The following is a 22,547-nucleotide window of genomic DNA, read 5'->3' on the forward strand; positions in this document are numbered from 1 at the left end:
ATAAAAGCGAGTGCAGCCACATAATTATGAGCGAGGCTAATCAATAGACAGACTTGCTTGCGACTAAAGTCGCAGTTGGTGAAGTAAATTCCTAAATATTTGACACTGCAATCCACAATTGTAATGTTCTCTCAAGCGTTTGTATGGTATGTTCTTTAAGAGCCTAATAAATAATTAACGGTAGTTTACTTCTTGACTAAACCTAATTAGAAGCGGTGACTTCACGATGCATAGTTTAGCCTGACAGTCGTGTTATGCTGTTCGTCATCGAGATGTCTCATGAGGCTATCAACTCACTAAATTGGATGGCACTGCTGGTTTTGCCTACCGTTTCCCGGTTAGTTTATGGCTCTCCATCGGAATCTCGCTGTGAACTTCCCAACCCTTCATACGACGTCTCAGATGTGGAGGCAGCGCCGAACAATTCAGCCGCGCGTCGTGGCCTAGTGGTTAGAGCGCCCGTCTCGGCTGCGGGAGGTGGTTAGTTCGAAACCCACCGCCGGACACCAACCGGTAAAAATGGGCACAAGCGTCCCCCAGCCTGGCGCTCGGCTTTTCTAGGAGATCAGAGAAGAGCTCGGCTTTTCAGAAGAGCTGAGCACCAGGCCGGGGGAAAGCTTGTACCCATTGAAAAACCGATGGGTAACCGGCGGCACCAGGGACCGAACCTGGTACCTCCCGAACACGAGGCAGATGCTCTACCACAAAGCCACGCTTCGGTGAAGGGCGCTAACTTACAACCGAGCTTTTATTGCATGAAACCAGGCAATACAAGCACTTTCGCTGCACATTTTAACAACGGAGATGAGATATAAAACCATTGAAGTATAGGAAGCAATTAATAGGGTTGTATTCGAACAACATTCACAGATTAGTAGAGAGGAATCGCATTACTTTGTCAGATGAAAACAATGAGGCAACAAGTGCTGCCTCAGTGTTTCAGTTCAGAAAGTCCAGCTGTAAGTTAACACCCGTCCTGTTTGTCTCGCTGTGTCGGTGTCTGTGTAGCGCTATGTTGCAAGTGAAGTTTCAACTTTGCGGGGCCTTGAAGGTCATGCCAAATACATGTCGATGAGAACCCGAGACCTGTATCAGTGAAGTTACCACTTCTAAAGCTTTCAGACCCTCACAACGAAAACTAAAGAATGGCAGGGTGAAAACCAACCTTCTTTTTTGCCGGTGCACTTAATGAAAACAAGAGACGAATGTCCACAAGCAACTGTTAATACAAAAACTATCACCTATGTCCAAAAATGTGTAATGCAGGTGGTAACTGTGGACTGATATTTAAAAAAAAGAACGTTGTCCTAGGCATGATAATGTTTATAAAAATCTCTCATCGTGTACAGGTGAAGATGTCATTGTAGGTCATTATAGTGACCAGTATTGTTCAATAAATATGACCTTTTACTCGAGAGTGCGACTCCGAATGGTGTGAGACTTATTTTACTACATTCAACGCGCGCTCTTCATAACGTCATCAATGCTTACAAAATTATGCCGAGCAACCTTAAAGTAATGCTAAAAGACTGTCTATATCACAGCAGTGATCCATGCAGCCCTGTTTTCCTTTTATACTTCTATTGAAACGTATTCACCTAATTACTCATCAAGCAACAAAAAAATTCGTTGTTAGGAATATAGGGTTTCCTTTCAACTTTTTTGTTAAAAGCATGCTTGAGAATTGGGGCATCTCCGCCGAGCCTTGTTCCATACATCACAGTACACGTTTTATTTTCGCTTTGAGACGAACGATAGGTTGACGGGTGTCACTGGTGCAGGTAACAGCGTTGGCTGCCGCGCTGTACGAATGGTTCTCGCCGTTCGGCCTGAACCCGTGGGGCCGCCAGCGGACCAAGAACTTCAGCCTGGCGTCGGCGCTGTGGGTGATGTGGTCCCTCCTCTTCTCTCACCTGGTCGCCTTTAAGGCGCCAAAGTCGTGGCCCAACAAGGTGCTCATCAACCTCTGGGGTTGCTTCTCCGTCATCTTCCTCGCCTCATACACGGCCAACATCGCGGCGCACTTCGCCGGCCTTTTTTTCCAGATGCAAGTGCATGACTTTCACGACACCAGCGTGAGTTCCAATGTTCCGTTCTCTCCTCTTTCATCATGTCCGAAGCATTGCACCACATCGCCTTTCTGTTCGAAACTCTTTGGTAGCTTTTTTGCGACATGCATTGACGTCTCACGCCCGCTGATACGCATAGAGGTCATTTGCGAAAACATATCATCCTGCTTACACGTAAGTGTGATCTGACATATCGACCAGCTCAGGCCGAAAGGTCGTTTGACTAATCTACTGGTAAACGTTTGAGAATTATTGCTCATTTTAACTGCCGTAGGTTTAACCCGGTGTGTCCGCGCAGCATAGACGTAAGCTTTATCAGTGTAGCACATCGGAACACACCTAAATTTCTCGTTCCGTGGCGGTGGCGACAGAATATGATGCCGAGTAGGTCCGAGTTATGAAGCTGCCAATGAAGCGCGGACGAAAGAACAGAGACAGTGTAGGGGTGGAATCTATTCGCTTAGCGTTCATTTGCCGTCGAAAGGATGTTAGCGTAGCCATTGATGAGATATACGTTGTTTATGTTTCGCACTTGGGAATTAGGTTTTTACGCAGATCAGAAGGAAGAAATAAATAATACATATTTTGCACAATTTTGCAGAATTCGTATTTGTAGTAGAGGCGTAAAAAGTAACAAGTAAAGCAGCAGAGAATCTGAGCACTGCGAATGAATAGCTGTGTCCTCAATGATGAGTGATAACATCGTTGAGGGGAGTATAATTTGTTTGTCTGGATCAATGACTGGGTAGCATAGCGTCCCAGAAACAAAAGCCATATAAAGAATCTCATGCCCATATATTTGGCCACGGTGTTAATGCTTCAAGGAAATATTATCTAGAGGGTGCAGGGAAGCGATGGCTAATGCTTATTTGACTTGGAAAATTAATACGGATAGGATGAGTGCTGGGGCTACAGACAGCCGTTTCACCATTTCCAGGCCGGTTCTTTATATTTTGCGCGTGGCATTAGACCAGTCAAAGGATGTTATTCAGGATACTGGACCCCTTTTAAATAGAGCGATGATGGTAAATGTCACATGGAATATCTGAAAGACAGGCTTCATCACTCGCTGATATAAAGAACTGCAAGGGTAAATTAATGCCATCGTAAACTGTTGCACAGTATTCTCACACTAAAAGGCTCATGAAACAGATATTAAAAGTCTTGGTATCGCTCCGACTTCGAAAACGCTCAAACATACGAATATATCGTTAGATCAGATGCTAACCGCATAATAACTAGGTGCGAGAACTCTAGCCTGTGGCCCAAAAATATTTCAAGGAAAGTTCAGCTAGGGTTCGCTAAGCTTACGAATGTTAAAGGCGCATTAGATATGCTGGAATTTGAGACAAGAAAAAAGCACGACAGTAGCTCAGAAGAAAGACATAATGTACTTTAAAGGATAGTAAGATCCATAGGAAAAACATGAAATATCGCACAATAGAAGCAAGATGTATGTCAATCAAATTAACACTGTAGATCAGTAGAAAGAAGATGGTTGCACAGTATGAAAGACCACTAATTAAGTGTAGAGGGGGAGGCTCAGCTTGGTAGCCGAACCAACGTTTTCACAAGGGGACTTTCCTGAAGGGTTTGCGTCATGCCTGGCAGATGCCAGGGACTACAATGGTAAATTATTGCCATCGTAAACCATTTTAAAGTATTTCACACTCAAACACGCCTAACGAAGACAAGTCCACTTGTGGAAACGTTGACGCTGTGAGCAAACAAATTCTCCCCCTCTACATTTGTTCAGTGCTGTTTCAAAATAACAGTGACACAGCGCACGAAAAAGGAGACAGAAAACAATGACAAGAAAGCGCAAAACGGGGCGAAAAAATTTAACAAGACATGGCACAGGCGGACAGATGGTATTTTTGAACGCAAAGTACCCGTCAGGCACAAAAATTAATGAACTAATTCGAGGTTCTCTCAGCATCCATAAAGGTTTACTTACATGGCTTGGTTGCCGCTGTCATGCTTTCAAAATGTAGCGATGGAGTCCGACGCATTTATGTATAAAATGCTTTGATTGAACTTTGGCAGCGATAAAAATCTGCTTTGGCATCTGCCAATAAAAATTGTACGTGTCACCTCATCAACACTGCCCGTAATTGATGGCGACGGGAGAGCTGTCAAATTATTTCATATGAAGGCCTTGCTACTTTACCGTTTCAGAGAGTGCTTCTTTATGCCTTCAGTGGTTTTTATGGCTATATTTACGGTTTCTAACGATGGCCGACAGGAGCAATATGAAACGAAACACATCAATAAGATTAAGTCATTAAAGTTACCTTTGCTGAGCTGGTGTTCTAACAGGGTAGTTTCTACCGCTCTGACGTCAGATATAGGAAACAGAAACATGTACTGATGATGCGCCTACAATTGTGTGATCATTTATTAAGATGTGTTCCGTCGTTATAAATAGAGTCTAAAACACCCTTTTATGAAAAATAATTCTCAAGAATGGACATGCAGAGTCTTCTGGACATCATTTTGTCATGTTTTGGACATTTTGTCTATGCGTGTTTTCGTGCAGTTTTAGTGATGTTTTTTGTGAAGTTTATAGTGATCCACTTCCCGGCCGAATGTTTCTTTTGTATTTATACCTATCAACTCGTTGGTGTACCCATTTTATCAGTGTAAAACAAACAAAATATGTTTAGGAACAGACGTGCTTTTGTATATAGAGTTGATGCTATGCCCACCTGGCTGAAATTCCTGTGTTCGCTTGGCGTCGGCGAATGATCTTGAGGTTTTCAAGAGACCCCGCTTTTTCTTCTCCTTCAGCTCTAAGTAGAGATAAGAATATTTTCTTCACCGCACTTCGTAATCTTTTCCTTAATTTCCGAGTTCACTGAGTGTCGAAAAAGGGCCTTCAAGTCCTTGCAAGGTCTAAGCAGTGCTTAGCTATAATGGTGGCAATTTGGGTACAACGCGTGTAGTGTTCCATACACCCAAAAAAAAAATCTCTCAATGGGTGTGGATTCGAGCCAGTTGGATTTGAACGAGAGTAGTTAGGTTCAGTATTCTGGCGTGTTAGCCAGGTTTAATAGGGTCAAACCTCCACGATTTTCTTACAGCTTGTTTTATGCTCCAAATATACAAAATTGATTACATTCTTTCAGTAGTTCGTCACCGCGTATATAAGAATCATTGCATCGCTAAACGCCAAGCGTAGTTTACTTTAGCGGTTAAACAAATCATAATAGCTGTTTAGTTACTGGCCTCATTAGATTAGAATTATATCAAAACCGGTGTCGCCGACAGCATCGGCTACCCAAAAGAACGCTTTCTTGGTCCCCGATGCTTCAGGTGACGCGGACATCGAATATGCTTTGGTGGATCAGACAACGACATCATCCAAATGGGTAAAACGGGAGAGACAATAAGGCTACACACTACGAAAGAGCATTGCACAAGGATTGAGGGGAAGCCTCTGTTCTTATGCCGAGCCAACGTTTAGACCTTGTCGGAATGTTGAATCGGCTTGCGAAACTGAAGTGCCCTCAAAACTTTTTCAGCGCTCTTCCATAATTGAAATGGATATTTTAAACACGCTAGACCTTTGCAGTCCGTGTTCCAGATTTATGCGCGAATAGGCGAAAAATTGTAACCGGAGAAAGCGTATAACTGTTCGCGTCAATCGTTGAGACTGCCACTAAAGATACTTGTACGTTCCGTGCTGTATCTGTATTAGCGGTGCATTTTATTGTACCCTTTCACATTGTCAACCTATTTTTATTCCATAATTATGTAGTGCTTCTAAACTAGTGGACACTGTCCTCAAAACACCCTCAGTTAGTGTCATTCGGTTTATTAATAGGTTGCAAGGCAAACAGGCGCATTGTTTGAAGACCTGATCCATTATCAACACCCGACGCGTAATTCCGCATCGCCAGAAACTAGACAGGTGGCATGTTAAACTAATCATGTAAATCAAGTTGGCAAGGAAAGTTGTAATGACGGAAGAACCATACTCAAAACTGCGTATGCGAGAGAAGGACGCGGACGTTTCAACGCAGAACTAAGGACTGATCGCGAGCTGCCAGTGTGCCGTCATCTGTGTCCGTCGAAATTGCCGCGGTGCGATCATTGTCTTATCATTGTCTTCATTACCTTCCAATCCTGCGCGCAGCTTCTCAGCCAACGGACGGGCACAGCCCGCGGCACTGCCGCCGAGGGCTACGTGTTCGCCGAGAACAAGCGTCTGTGGGAGCATATCCAGCGGTTCGGCGTCGCCACGCTAGAGGAAGGGCTCGAGTCCCTTCGCACGGGCGCCCTGGACGTGCTCATTGGCGACACGGCGGTGCTGAACTACTACCGCGCCAACGAGCCCAGCTGCCGGTTGCGGTTGCTGGGCGACTCCATCTTCGACGACGCGTACGCTGTGGGCATGACCCGCGGTTTTCCTCTCGCACAAGGGATCTCCGAGCTGGTGCTGCGTTACAACGCGCTCGGTTACCTCGACCAGTTGCACAGCAAGTGGTACGGCCGTGCACCCTGTCTACAGGTGGGCTGGAAGCGCAAGTCCTCTCCTGCTTGTCACTGAGTCTTTTTTTGTGTGTGTGTGTGGCACCTCACTAAAGCGCTTCTGCACCAACCACGAACTGGATTGATTCAAATATCGGGCTTGTTAATGCGGAATCATTTTTGACTGATACTTTATGTGACCAGAAAATGCGACCACTATTATATCCTTCGAATGTCGGTTATACAGAGATCTCTAATAATTAAATCAATGAGTGATAATGATCATGATAATTATGACGTGATTAGTCATAGTCATGGTAAGTCATAGTCATAGACAGTAACCCATAGTTCGTCATGCATAGCCATAGTCATAGCCACAGTTATGATCAGTCATAATTATGGGCAGCCAGTGGCTGTTACAATATCTGGCGTCATAATAGCACAATATAAACGACGCCATTACATGCCCAAATAAGTCTGAACATGAAAGGTAGTACCATATTATCAGCAGTGGCTATATTGCATACCCAGGAGATAAATGCTTTCGCCGTTTCCACACGTAAAGAAGATTAAGCGCCCCCTAAAATTTTCATTTTCATGGATATAGAATGAAATTGAAATCGCGATTCAAAATTTTTTGTATGGCCTCTTTTATGTTATCTAATATAATATTCAAGACTTCCATTGATGTCTTTATGCTTTCTAATTGTTCTGTATTGGTCTTGTGTTCTTATTTGGCTGTTCGAGATGCTGCATGTCATTTGATACCGGCAACAGAGAGCTTTAACATTAACTGCAACTACTTTGCTGCTTAGGGAATGATTATTCATTCTTTACCAGTAATTTATTTTAGCCATCCTGCTACAAAATGAATGCTGCTCAGCTCTTTTAGACAGATCCCAGCTATGAAAAACTGATCCTGACCTGGGGAAGGGCGGAGATGAAATAGCTAGCCGCATAGCTGCCGCTCAAAAGGATGTTAATGAACCACTGCTCCTTCCTCATAAACCGACTCAATTCTGGTGTACGAATCCCCATGAAACACCTGACTAATATGTAGTTCTAGCGGGACTGAATAAAAAACGCATTTTATCTTTGCTCGAGGAAGGTTAGAAGCTAGCTAAGGAGGGACACTACGACACGCCATGTTTGAATGATGGAGGAATCAGAACACCTCCAGATGGACATATGCCTGCAAGATTTGATGTGCAATGCCGACTGGCTCAATCCATTGGCATGTTTCACTCAATAATGGCATTGGCAGGAAACCAATACCGTATTTGCGTTAGTCTCTCTTGTTCTTGTCTCTATTGGGACTGCGCAGAAGTCTTCTGTAAAAAAAAAAAAAAAAAACATTTACAGTTTTCAGGTCAAAGCGGTTGCAGTGCTTTTTTAAGGTTGGACTCAAGATATTTGCCACAGGAGGCATTTACTCTGCCTTGTAATTTTTTGCTGTGATTAAAACATAACTCACACAATGAAGAGCTTTTACGTGGCGTCGGTGTTTGAGCATTTCCATACTCATCTCAGAAAAACGAGACGTCTGTTCTTTGCGCCTTGCCTTGTTCACTAAAAAAGAGGTATGAGCCCGAAGCTGGTCTCATGACACGCTTTCTGGAGAAAAGTAGATCAAGTGGCGTTAATGCTGTCTTTGTGCAAATGCTGAAGCCTGGTGGTTTCCAAGATAATCCATAACTTCTGAACTGACATTTGTTACCTAATCCTACTATATAAATGTCGCAAATTGATAGTTATTGATTACAAATATGTGAATAATGAAAACAGTATCGTGACTCTCAATAGCACCAACTAGTTTCACCAAGCTATGAAAATCCATCTTGTTTAATAGCTGTTTTACATTAGATCAGGTGTCTGGTTTTTGTTCTCGTTTCCTGAATATAATCAATTTTTTTCCTGAGTACAGTGGGCTGTATCCACATTTATCTATCCCGAGCTTTGCACGCTGTATTGACCAAAATGTTACGCAATTCCATTCACTGCTGGGAACCTGCTAAGGAAGGTTCTGCCACACAATCTCAATAAAAATGCAGACGTAACTTTGTGTTCATTTGCAATTTATTTTGGAGATAGAAATAAGACTTATAGATAAGCATAACTCTCATTTCACACAGCTTTTTCTGCGGCGTGTATTGAATTAGGGCATTTCTCTTGAGCAGAATAAACTTCGTTTCAAATATAGTTTTGTCAGAAAGAAAGCGGCAAAAGCATAGTCGCTCAACATCCATCTTTTTAACACCTGTCATTTGCTGTGCACCTGACAGCACAAAACATGCGGCAAATTTTACTTCATATTTCTCTCAGACTGAAGGAACCGAGTTATTAGGGAGAAAAAAAAAACAAGCACTTTGCTTATCAACAAGTAGTTTTCATGCGGGGTATTTAGTTATAGATACAAAATAAAAAGCAAGCCTAACGAATGCAATACCCGTATTTCTATGCTGGCGTGTGTTATTTTCTCAATATACTGTACATCATTGATTTTACGAACAGTGATACATATAATTTTGGACATAATCCTAGTATACAGTGCTTGCATACGTCTCGAATGGTTGAAGTTTCAGTGGCATGTCAGTTAATGAGAATGTCACAAATAGCCAGGAACGGGAGCTAGAATAAAATCCTCTGTGTATAAAACTGAAACAAAATAATACTCTGCAAGCAAAGTTCGGAATTGAATCATTTTTTATTTGTATAGTACATACTGCAGACCCTTTTCAGGGTACAAGCAGGACAGGCATATTTTGTTAGGATAACTCAAAAGATAAAGAACACAATCAAAAGATATATGCAGAAAAATGAGAACACGTTTTGCGAAATTATGACATTGCCATAACATGGTTCCAATTGGATAATTTTCCGCGGAAAAAACTAATATTTAAAGCAGTCAGTTTTCGCAAAATATGGCGTCAATGAGTGAATGTGATGATGTCTGGTATGCCGTGTGGATAGAGGGGATATGTACTGCGAAGGATCTAAAGCTAACCTATTGCTAAGTAACGAATAAAGAAACTGGATAGAGGTGATAATGTATTGCGAAGGATCTAAAGCTAACCTATAGTTAAGTAAAGAATAAAGAAACTCAAGGCGATATTTTCCTCTTCGCGTTCAAGTTATTCAATATTGTTAGCCGCCATGATCTCAGTGGGGGAGTTGGTGATTTTAAATTTCGAGTAGATAAACCTAACAGCTTTTCTTTGGACCCTTTCTAATTTATAGATGTTAAGTTTGAGCCGTTAATATGAGCGGTTACTCATATTAACCGCTCTCCAAATTGTGGTAAGGAATTTTACGTGTTTGCTTATCCCCTTCCTCTTTAGCAGTTCAGAACTTAGCTTAAAACACATGCTTGCCTAATGTTTTGCACCTTATTACGAAGAACATTGCGCTAACGCAGAAACCATCTTGTTTTTTCATTTCCCGCATCGAAGAAGAGAATGCTCGGCAGACCGTTTAATTACACCGATATGTGGGGACAACCTTCAAAGGACACTGTTCTGTGGGCTGCCAGAGGATGTACGTTTGGTGCGTGTTTAAGTGCGCAAGTAGCTAAAGAAGATCTCTAGTTATCTTGATGTACATACATGAGAGTAGTACATGAGGTTGTCTTGGATTTAACACTAATATTTTTCTTTTTGATGTAGCATAGCATATTGTTTTCATGTAACCAAGCTAATAGAGTGAAAAAGATTTGAAGTTGTTGGTGTTGGTTCCTAACTGAATTATGTGGCTGCCACTGTGGCCCTTTGTTTGAAGGCATGCGAACATGTTAGCCGTTGACATAGTGCCATCTCAGTGCAGTGATGAAAAAGATGCTTCCGAAACTTTCAGTTGTTTATGTAGGTGACTGTGACATGCATTTGCATTCTAACGAGTATTTATTGCTTTTTATATGTGCAACCCCCTGTCCCCAATAACGCATAATGGTGGTGTTAGTGTCAGATATATAAGATAGATAAATAAATACACATTTTTGCTATGTGAGAACAAGACACTGATGCATTGACGTGATGCCTGTCTGGCAGCCGAATGCCTTTTCACCTGCTGTGGTGCAGTGTCGTTGTGGCGGTAATGTGCCTATGTTCATTATCCGTGCTTGTCTTTATATATATGTAAGACGGTATGGTTATGGCATGGCATAGAGGTCTGGTTACAGTCCCCTCAACAGCGCGCAGTATTCTGCAGACATTGCGTGTGCGGGACTGTAACGTCAGAGCAGTGCTGGTTTAAGAATATTTGTACTGTAGCGGTGAAATAGTAATGTTAGGACACATACCGGCCTCTACATTATCGATAAAATGCTGCGCAATGTTTGACGTATCACCTCAACCATACCGCGTAACTCATGGGTCCACATTACACATAAAATAAATCTTGAAATCATGCTTGAACCGGGTTTTCGCAGGACGGCCTGCTGCAGCGCCTGGACAAGCCACTTCCTCTGGGTGTCCGCGCGGTGGCCGGCCTGTTCCTGATGCTACTGGTCGGTCTGCTGGCCGGCTCGCTCGTTCTCATCATCGAGCACCTCGTCTTCCGCTACGCTCTGCCGGGCCTTAGGGCCCGCTCGCGAAACTGCTTCTGGAAGAGTCCCAACCTCATGTTTTTCAGCCAGGTGGGGCAGCCAAAATTTTATTCTTCGCTCGTAACCTCTTAAATATTTGTTTGAAGGGTGCTTTATTATAATCCAACAGGAAGACTGTTCATAAATGTCGAGTCCGAGTATTAGGTTTCATACCCTCAATTTATGAAGGATTGTCGACGGGGCCGGTTTTTGAGAAGACAATCTACATAACAATAGGTAAAATGTTTAACTGCAATTGTACCAATAAAATTATATGTCCACCTCTCTACATGACACAGATTTAGCCACCTAATAAAAATCTGATTTATGAAGCCAGGAAAATGGCTTTCTCTTTATCTATTCAATACAATTTATCATATTTAGTTTTGAAACAATAACTTCGTCTCACAGTATTGATGGCCTGCTTCATTTGATTATTCCTATTACATGGTTCGAAAGATATCAACAAAATGATTAAACATTACAAATGAAGTTCGAAGTAAAAAAACATGACATTGCTTTATATAGAAATCCCAAGGTAAAATTGCGAGAACACAAGAAATGATTAGTAACAGGGGAGAATCGATTATTGCTATTGTCAAGTGGTAGTGGCGAGGCTTTAGGCACAAAAGAGATGACTGGCGTAATAGCACTGAAATCAACGCTTTAGTGGGCTGACTTGAACTGGCAAAAGAATGGAGAAATTAGGTGGCAGCCCTAGCAGTAGACGTGCTCGCTGGTCTTCGGACCAAGAATGGTCTTTGCATTCGTCAGCACTCTATTAAAATAGCCGAAGTACCACCTAAACAACCAGCCAAAGGAACCTCAGAAGGTTTAGAACGATGCAGACACAGTTGTACATCGCTGTAATAACTCAGGAAAAGTCAGCGTATCTCGCACTGCAAGGAAAGCGATAAAGCCACGTCTCGCGACAACGCGCATAAACAAAGAGTACAGTATCGATTCACGTGCTACAATAACAGTGATAAAGCCGCAGGTAGCGGCTGGCAGGATAAGAAAAAGAACAAATAAATATTTGAATGACTCAAGGCAGTAATAAATCAGCGAGAAGGCGGTTTCAGCAAGATATCGCTTTTTGTGTACGGTGTGAATAAAAAACAGCGAATCGTTTGCAAATTACGGTGGCTTATGCCAATACTCAACACACAAATGTCAACACATGTAGATCGGTGCGATGATGATGATATAACAGCGGTTGCAAATGCTAATATGATAAGCTTTATGAGCCTGTTATAGAAATAAGGTTTTTTCAGGTTTTCAGGTTTTTCATTGTCAGAAATGTATTACACACATTAGTATGGTTTATTGGGGACAGGAGGTCCCGAAGCGAAACTGTCAGGGGTACCTCCTATAACAATATCCTTAAAACAAATTCACAAACATGGCAGAAATTGAACATTAAGATTTGTTAAAATCCATGAAAAACAGGAACAACAATACATAAAAAAGAAAAACATAACTGTGTGGTTACAACTTCATTAATAAAAATGTTTTCATGTTATTAGTGAAAAGCCTATATTAGCGAACTGGTTTAAAATATGAGGGTAGTGAATTCCATAGAGGTATAGCTGAAGACAAAAGGGTTTGTTTGCCACAATTACTGTTAACTCTGGCAAGCAGCAAATTGTCGTTTTGAGAAAATATAGTAAGATTACTGTTTATGAGAGAAGATAGCGGAAGGGCATTAATGACAATGTCACCATTGTGAGCGCTGTATATAGTGTGGCTAATCTTAGGTGGAGCAGAGTCAGTAAAGGGATGATATTAAAATTTAAAATTATACGGGCAGCTGAGGCAGTGGATGGGGAAAAGGTAAGTATCCGAACTGCAGAGTTTTGTAAATGACGGATGATTGACATATAAGTGAGATATGTAGTTTTCCAGTCATATGTACTCATTAATTAGTTTATTGTTTTTCAGTGCTGAGCTTGATAATCTATAATCTATAATTGCAGTGGCTCAGGTACAAGCGAGAGATTACAGTAGGTTAGTTGGTGCCTATCAACCGCTACTGATTTTACATCTAGCCCATTAACCAAGAAATAAAATTGAAAGAAAGGGGAAGAAAAAGAGCGAGCATTTTTGCGACCTTGCGCAATAGTTCTACCGCCACTTTTGGCAATAAGAGAGTGATATTTCCGCATTCTGTTGCTTGGTACGCTTGATTTATTTAATATTCTCAATTTCTCGTCTTATTTCTGTATCTGGTGACACTGTTTTCGGATACAAAATATCTCAGCGAAAACAATATTAATTTAGACTGATTTCTATATTCCGCTTGCAACAAGACGTGCGCGTCTTAGGAACTGCTGTTGTGATCTACTTTGCAGAAATTATACCGCTTCATCAACACTGTGGAGCTGGTATCCCCACATCATTCGGCCAAGGAGATTGTGAGCAACCTCCGGGAAGGCCAGATCGCCAGCCTGTTCCAGAAGAGCGTTAAGCGAGTGAGTGCATGCTCTCTTGAGTACGTGCTGCTGTCGGAGTAAACACAGCATTAAGGGATTTCTCAGTCAGTTGTTTATGAGAAAACATATTTTAAAGAACTTTATAGCTTTTGCATTTGACCGAATTTCTCGTGGTCACACTACTTCGTCTGCTGCAATTAGACGCCATCAGAATGGAACAAATTTTGCTTGTTCAGGAACCCAGCCTAACTCATTGATATTATTACCTTCGAATATTTGTTGGCCATGTTGGCATGACCGAACTCATAAAAGCGAAAATCCTGACTATAATGAGAGAGACCGAATGACGTAAAAGCAGGGTACTTATGCAACACCAGGTTTGCTAAGCTCTATGTAGAAAGAATGGACTAAATGAGGTATGAACTCATGCGGATGATACTGCGGGGAACATGTCCTTGAGAAGCATTACTTCGGGAGAAAACAAGGCACACCAAGATTGTCTATAGTGTGTATTGCAAGCCTGAGTCCTTCAGGTATTTTAGAGCATGTTGTAGGTCTTATGCTACGACAAATGTTGCTGTCTATGTCCTATTATTATGGCTTCTGTTAAGCATGATATTTCAATCTCTGTGCGCTGCATCAAAAAATACTCATTCACAATAAAAGCAAGGGTGGTCACAAAGCAGATGAGGAAGTCTCCTTCACATCCGCAGTGGTCATATATCGAAGCATCTAGAATTTAGATGAAGGGGAAGGCCAGCATTTGTAAATGGAACTCAAAGTCATGAGAGACAGAGGCGCATTGATTCGCCGCGGGAAAGATCGGTTGACAACTTGCGTGGTTAGAACGGTTGTGCAGCCAGCTTTAAAAAAATAAGGGGGCAGGACTATGCAAGCCAAGTGTTGTTGCGGTCCGGCAAGCGTGGACGTTGAACGCAGAAGACTGTGACTGCTGGTATTTGAAATTTCAAAACACGGTAGCTGGACTCGCAGATGCCACGTAGCGTCGAGTGGAATTGGGTCAATGAGCGCATTCTCCCTTGTGCGTAAGCAGAATAGTAACCTGTGTCGTTTGCAGCAGTACCTCCCTATTTTGGCTACCAGGCCAGATACTTATGTCATGGCCGTTAGCTGTGTTGTATCTCTCAAATCTCTGCTGTAGACGGCCTATGAAACACTGCACAATGTGCGGCCATTTTGGGATGACATAAGCCGATATCATTTCCCCAATAGTTAACTATTTGGTTGGAAAGGAATGCATGGCTGGAAGTATTTGTGCGACCGAGCTACTGGTATGTGTGTGACAATGCGGATGTTTTTAGTATAGTTTGCGCCTGCTCTCAGTAACTATTTCTTGACGTCAAGCGCCAATACTTTCGCATTCTTCAAAATCTTCAGAACAACTTGGCACATAGCGGGTCGCGAACGTACCAAAGCCAAGATGAGATCATGTGGCTGTAATACCGATGCGAGGCTGACTACTCTCGGGCTGCATTTTCATTCGAAATGCGGCTGGATATCTGCAAAAGCAAACAAGCCACTTAGTACCGAGGAATGAAAAATATTCATTCATTTTGTATTCCCCATTCAATGTGCTGAGAGTGAATTGTCCTTGGTTATGATGATGAAACATTTATTGACATTGGCTTAGATTAAGGGAAGGCTGGTCGGGTCCCCAGTCCGGGACACCGTTGGTAAAAGCCGCTGCCCGTGCTCTTTCGACGAGGGCTCGTTGTTCCTCGAGGTCCGAGCTGGACAGGGCCGCCTCCCAGCCCTCCTATGCTGGCTGATAAAATCCAAATTGTTTTGAATGGCTAAAGCGCTACGAGGCAGGTGCATGCCGCTGCCATGAAAGAACAGCACATATGGGAACAGCATGCGTACAACAGCAAACAAAAACAGTGCAGACAAAAAGCAGAATACAGCATGGCGGCAGAACAGCATGCATAAAAACAGTACATTTCTAAACAACACACTCTAAAAAACAGCACGCAGAAACGATATCAGCATGGCGACAAAACTTCCCAAGCTGAAATAGCATGGCGACTGAACAGCGCAGCGCAGTACGCAGATATGTTGCTGAAAGTACGAACAACCCATGGAATGGTTATTCTGTTTTTATTAAGCAAGCGGAACATGGTAAATACCATGTTACGAAATCCTAGTATAACTTAACGCGAAATAACACGACCACCAGCTGTCGAGTTAACATGTATGGGAATCCTCAGCGGCCTCTCGAGTGTAACCTCATAAGCGGAGCTACACAGGAAGTGCAAATATATCACACGCGAAATGCATGACGACCGAGCATTGAAATGCACAAAGCAAATGCGAATGATTCTGACGATGCAAACATAGTCAAAGCTGTAAATTGAAAACTTTGGCAGATGGACGCGGTCGAATATGTATATTGAGCGTTAGTTGACCTCGGTTTGACGAAGATACGTGCATATTCGTCGTAAAAGACATCGCATGTTCATTATATCCGAAATCATGTAGTATGCAGGCATATTTGTTATAACAGTGGTCACCAGCTAGTTTTATCCAGTCACTTGTTATGCATGTGTCGTCGTTATAACTGAGTTTGCATATTAGTTATTTCTGATATCACATGGCATGAATACATTGTCATTATCACCAACGTTACATTATATCCGAGATGATATGACCTTCGTTAAACTTCAGGTTGTGTGTTCGGTACAGCCGATGTCATGTGGTATGGATGCATCTTTGTTGTAACCAAGGTTGTTTTTTGGTGTATCCAAGGTCAAGGGTAGATGCAGGAAAAACACGAAACTCGCAAATGAACGAAGTGCAGCTAACGCTTAAAAAGCAAAAGTAAAGCCTACGTTATGTCGTTATGTGGCTCCTAGTTGTAGTACAAATGGAATCCAGGCCGAGGGCAAAAGATACGCTTCGCTGGCCACTGCATCAGACCACTGCGCCACCACGGCTACGTAAAGAGCCTCCAACCTGCCCATATTTTAATTCTATTAAGACAATACATCATAAATACTCTGTTCCTTGAACGAGAAGCGGAAAGATCAATGTTTGCTGAGCCTCCAACACGCCTAGCTGTCTTTTCTGTGTAGACATTAACTCATAACATTGATGGTTTATTTAATCAACAAAAACAGCAATCTCTACTTGCAAAAGTAGCTGGGACAAGGGCTCTTTTTCTATAAGCAGTTATGATATTGTAATTCACCGCACCCTCATACCGATCAAGCAACCTTAACTATAACGAATATTCTTACATACCTTCAGCGCTGCAACGTACTGCGCTACGCTGTTGCATCATCTTGCCGATTTTCTACCTGGTACCTTGTCCCTGATTGTTTTTCGTGAAGCTGTTTTGTTGCTGTGCAGATTTGTCCTGTATGCTGTTTTGACATGCAATGGTTTTTAGGTATGCTGCTTTTTCACCACGCAGTCTTTTCCTAGTTTGGTTTCGGTTGCACTATTTTTGTATGCTGTTTTGACGCCTGATATGTTTTCTCGTGTGCTTTCCTTTCGCGCCCCTACATATTTGCATAGAAGGGACTGGGCACTCTAAATTTTGCGCGGGACGGTCTTGTTATTTTTGATGAGATAAGTGCATTTCACCTCAAAAATATCAAATAAAATGTCTTGCAGAACTCGAGAGTTTACTGCACTGATGCCTGGATTGTCTTCCTCCGCGAAGTCTTAGTAAGTGAGCCCGGGAGGTGAACAAAGACTGAAACAACACACATTTTTCTAAGCTTAGAAAGGGCAGGCCTTGCCATAGAATGTAAAAAATCGCTATAGCGTCCAGCTGGAGTGTTGCAATTACTTGCAAAGGTGCGACAGTGGAGGCCCAAATGTGAATGCTGTCAGTGCTCAAGAAGGCATGGTGAAGTATGTAGCCGCCATCTCGGATGTGAGCTTGTGGCGTTCGAGGATACTTTGGTAAAATATTTTCATTATTCACTTGAAACTTACTAAGACCTTCCACTGCTTTCATCTTTGTGTATTCAAGTATCAGGCTTCATTAATGTATTCACGCTTCCTGTATTTGTTGGTGGTTGTGATTCAAATCAAGTTACAGAAGCCACTTTGTATCCAAAATATTGACTGTTGTGACCTTTCCAGATGACGGTTCGCACAGATAATGCATAAAAGAGGGCAGCCTGTTCTTTCATTACAAAGACACTTGTTAGTTCACCTGACGTAGGTGGTGATAGCGCATGTTTTGTGTTTCAGACTTCGGTCTACATTGTGTTGGAACACTATGGTAAGACGTTATGAAGCTTAACCTCAAAAAATATTGAATACGGTACTCATGGTATTGTCTGTGCATGTTCCAATTTTCGTAACGAAATGGCTGGGGGAGCGCTTATTTCTCAGATATCGGCAATTATGACCAACGAGAAGCAAACTTGATCAGGATGACTGCAGAACGCGGAAAACTGAAATTCACTAAGTTATGAGAAATAACACCTATTTCTGTCGAAACATAAGTCAAAGCTGCAATCTACGCTTAAAGCTACATCTTCTTTGTTGTCAGGCCACACTGAATTCAAGAGATTTGCTGGCACATTTATGCTTTCCGAGCTAATAATATGGTTTGGCCCACAGAGGTGCATCTTCTTTATATCCAGCAGCATATAATCGTGCTGTTAACGAGGCCTATTTTCTATCTCAGGAATAAAATCGCGAAACAGACTTTAAATTGCTTACTATTTTTACAGATATTCTATGCTACCGTTTTTGCCGGGTTCAAGAGTATCCATACGAATGAACTGCGTTTTTTGCGCGTTTAGAGCTGTCTTAACTGTATGTATATACCTCCCTCACACCTCCATATCTTAAGAAGCTCATACCTCCCTAACACCAAAATACTTTACTGATATCGAGCACTTATCGAATGTAAGTGCAATATTGCTTTTTTAGGCCCACGTGGTGGCTTATATAAAACCATTGTGGAGCTCAGGGGGCATCCTACTGACCATGTGGTGCTGTAATCTGTTTACTGCACAGAAAATAAAGGAGGAGGCTCGCCGTAGGAAGAGCAAGTCCCAGTTCTTCGAGATGATCCAGGAAATCCGTCGGGCGTAAGTACCCACACATTAAGCACTGAACAGTAACTCCAATTACAACTTTAAACTTTTGTTACCTGCCTAGCGTGAAGCACAGGAGATAGGTATGCACAGTACTGCATCAACACGCTACTATATAAACAAATATTCTCTTAACATGTGTATGATGCATAATGAAGCCCGCTAAATTGCAGAAAACAGCAAATAACCTGAGTGCATTTCATTGTTAACATTCAGTAAGCTTGTGTTTCAGCAGGGACGCATGGTTTGAATGTGCTTCAGATGTTTCCTTGTGTGGCATGCTGTCTTACTGAATACACTGAATTCTTAAGCTGAGATCAGTATAATTACATATTTCAATGAACAGAGCTATAAATATGTGATTTGCGCCGCCGCAGAGTTCAACAGCAACAATCGGAACGTGTCGGAGAAGCGGACGGTTCGCCGACTAGCCGCCAGGATGATGGCCCGCTCAGCGCTACATCGAGTAGCGGGCCCCTTTTAGTACGGGAGCGTGGAGGTTAGTTTCTGAGTTCATTTGGCTCAAGATATTCATGCTGACATTCATTATGGAAGCAGCTTTGCGGCTTTGAACGATGCTGGAGTGCTTCTATCGGGGCTACGAGGGTTTGATGCAATTTCGAACAAAGCCAATATTTGGCGGTCAATTCTGTTCATACTACCATCGCTTGCGGTACACTGTCGAATTGGATCTGCATTCAATACAGGCTTGCATCACGTACAGCGGAGCAAAATTGAAGAACATTGCAATTTTGCCCATCGTCGAATGCACATGTAAGCACACAACGCTCTTGTGCGCTTGATATGTTTTAGTTTGCGGTAGGTTTTAACCTTCCAAAGAGCATTAGCTTTAACGCATACTGCATAGGACTAGGTATTTCAGAATTTGGGATTGTTTTGCATCAACTGATCCCGAAAATCACTGCTCTGTTGCATTTCTCCTATATCAAAACGCGGCTGCGACGACCTGAATCAAACCTGTGACATCGAATAATGCAGTCGAACGTCCTAACCGCTAAACCAAAATAGTATACATGGCTGCAGTGCACTGTCTGTAGCTTGACTGTACATTCTGGTGGCCGCATTTTTTAAGTGGGCTTCGTCCATTGCGTAGAGATCTGTGCAACAAAGAGCGAAGGACACTTCGGCCAGAGACCTCACAGAGGCGCAAGACAAACGTTTAATAAATTCGTTGTTGAGTCAACAGAGCAGGCCTGTGGATACATTTTGGCATAACATTCGCGGCCTTACTCGACGCGCGCGGGCATACTCCCTTAACAACCTCCTTTCCACCGATATTACCTTTGCTCTGATCATTTTGCGTCGGACCCGTTTCCCGGTATAAGAGAAGTTGTCGTACGGAGACCCAATCTTTGTATTTTGTACTGTGTGAAGCAGTACAGCGTTAAAGTACTGCCTCAAGCAGTGTAGCCTTGGCCTTAATAGAAAACATTTGGAGCTGGCACTATGTGCCCTTTTTCTGCAGGCTGCTGGGAAGCGCCGCAATGTTATAACCTCAGCTTCACTGCAATCGAGATTTCTCCTGTTCGACGCTGTTGCCGAGCGATGGCTACTTGGGTCTCCTGTGTAACGAAGCTAAGTTTTCAGACTTCAAACGTGATTCCTCAATAGATTGTGGCACTGCCACGCCTCATTTACATCAGCCAACTATGACACAGCCTCTGCGAATGTTTTGAGGTAATGTACTAGACACTATCATGGGCAGGAATTAGTTTTGACGCAGACGAGTGCACTCCGCTTTCCTTTAAGAGACGTTGATAATTCTAGTGCAAAAAATTGTCTCGTAATTATGTGTATTTAGTTGCTTTCGATAGCTGCACACCAATGTACCTTGAAGAAGAACTTTAATGATTTCTCTATATACTCAGGCTTTTGAGTTTCAGAATGTAAAATTCTCTTAAAGCGCGTTTATTGTTTTGTTTCTTTACCTTTGCTTATGAAACAACGCCATATACATGTTCCGTTGCCATGCCCTTCCCACGAATTTAGCAATGAGCAGGGTAAATTCGGGGACATGTGATACACAGGCCACCATGTATAGGTCCTTTTCAGTTCCGCATCTGCTCGACACGCCAGTAGGCAGCAGGCGACCCGCCGCTGTTCCCAACACGCCGGCGCTGCGGTCGACATTTTTGCCAAGGAAGAGCGTCGTCTGCTACAGACGTACAGCGTTCCGCTTTGCTTTCGAATTGCGCTGAAGCGTTGCTCGCACTTCGTGGCGTCATTATCTGCGCTTTGTGCGCAATTTATGGAAGAATATGTGTTTTGTGACAGTAAGGACGATTGCTAGAAAAAATGGGCGCCTGCGATAATTATCCCCTTTGGGCAGAACAGCCACTTTCGTGCGTAGGCATTTATCCATTTGGCTTTAATGAATGCGCGCATATGCATGTACACTCATCCAATTTTTTATCGGTATCACGTGGGCTTCGATCTTTTGCTTGATCAGCGTCCTATGATGGAACGAACCGGCAAACTCGCCGAGAGTTGCCGCAACCGCATCAAGGTCACGCTATGGTAGCCGCCACCTGCTAGGCTACTCTAGCTGCGCGCAGCCCCTGACCCCTTCCTTTGGTCGTAATACTACGACAATCAAGAAAAGCCACGTGCCACCCAGCTGCCACCAGCATACTAACTTTTTCTCGAACAAACTTTGCGATCAATCGTTTGTTTGCCCTTATTTTGCATGCAGTTCGCGCATATGGCTGTGGCCCATGATTTTGATAAGTGCGAAACGCAGTTAGTGAGATTTGTATGAGGAATGCTTACACTGCTACTATCAGCAATCTTTCTTACCTTCTTCGCTGTGTAAGCGGCTGGAGTGCCGTGTAGTGCGGTTAGCGAATAAAAGGGTCGGCAGCTGCAGGCAGCTCCAGGAACCGTTTAGAAGACGAAGGCCACCATGGCGTAGTCTTCGTGAGCATGTGGCAACTCTCGGTGATTTTGACGGTTCGTTCCGTCATAGGGCGCTTATCAAGCCAGCATTTGACGCTCGCGTGATACCGTTAAAAATTGCAAGAGATTACATCGCATCTCCCATGAACTAAAGAACGTAGGAAGCATATATAATGTTGGCGTGTTTCTTTCAGTCCCCGTCAAGATCAAAAAGCTATGTCTGCTTTGAAAGAAAGAGGCAAAGACAAAAAGAAAGATGGGGCGCTTCGCACAGGGATAAGATGGTACCTGTAAAATCTGTTGTTTGCAGTGTTTCCCCTGTCCTGTGGAGCCGTCAGACGGGGCGGTGCCTTAACAAGCACTTACAGAAACACATAATTTAAAACATGGGAATGACCTTCAGATTTGGTTAAACATTGTCTTCAATATTAACTGATCAAAAAAGGAAAACGTACAATGCATTGTTTAATCACACACGTGTACTGTACACACATAAATATCAGACAATACGGAAGGTTGTCGAGGCTTTTTACATCGCAAAGGACCAAGAGAATTGCTTCAGCAAACCAGCTGTTTCCCTTTGCGATAGGGAGATTGTGTATCTCTGGAGCTCTTGACGATGCTACGAGCATATTGTCACGTAGTGGTGACGAGGTCGACGACACAAATGAAGGGGTCGATGATTGCACTAAAGAAACCTTTATTTGGGCTGACTTGCGCCCGCAAAAGAACTAAGCAACTCGGCGGCGGCGATAGCAACAAACGCGCTCGTCGGTCGTCGAACAAAGAATGCTCGTCACACTCGTCAACGCTCAATTTATAGGCTGCACAGAACAATCTAGATAACGTCACAAACAGCTACCAGCACGGGCTGGAACACTGTGGAAAGACACCCGAGTGGCCGGAACCTTCGAGAAAGATCTCGGTGCATCTTGCGCTACAACAAAACTGATAAAGGTGTGACTCGCGACATCGAGCATTAACAAACAAAGATTAC

General features: G+C 42.9%; 1 protein-coding gene across 2 annotated transcripts in view; it reads left to right on the forward strand.

Annotated features, from left to right (window-relative positions):
• LOC146181062 (glutamate receptor ionotropic, NMDA 3A-like) overlaps positions 1 to 22,547 on the forward strand; it is a 101,938-nt gene that overhangs the window by 68,922 nt on the left and 10,469 nt on the right. Inside the window, exons 7-12 of one of the 2 annotated variants that reach the window (XM_084577846.1) lie at positions 1,782 to 2,075; positions 6,208 to 6,582; positions 10,966 to 11,172; positions 13,473 to 13,592; positions 18,555 to 18,628; positions 19,012 to 19,127. In XM_084577846.1, the coding sequence (XP_084433972.1) occupies positions 1,782 to 2,075; positions 6,208 to 6,582; positions 10,966 to 11,172; positions 13,473 to 13,592; positions 18,555 to 18,628; positions 19,012 to 19,127 (1,186 nt within the window). Of the gene's footprint in view, positions 1 to 1,781; positions 2,076 to 6,207; positions 6,583 to 10,965; positions 11,173 to 13,472; positions 13,593 to 18,554; positions 18,629 to 19,011; positions 19,134 to 22,547 lie in introns of both variants that reach the window. The other variant, XM_084577845.1, reaches the window with a different exon arrangement.

The sequence above is a fragment of the Amblyomma maculatum genome, chromosome 8, assembly GCF_055883805.1.
Source record: "Amblyomma maculatum isolate TAMU_Amacu chromosome 8, ASM5588380v1, whole genome shotgun sequence".
Classification (NCBI taxonomy): domain Eukaryota; kingdom Metazoa; phylum Arthropoda; class Arachnida; order Ixodida; family Ixodidae; genus Amblyomma; species Amblyomma maculatum.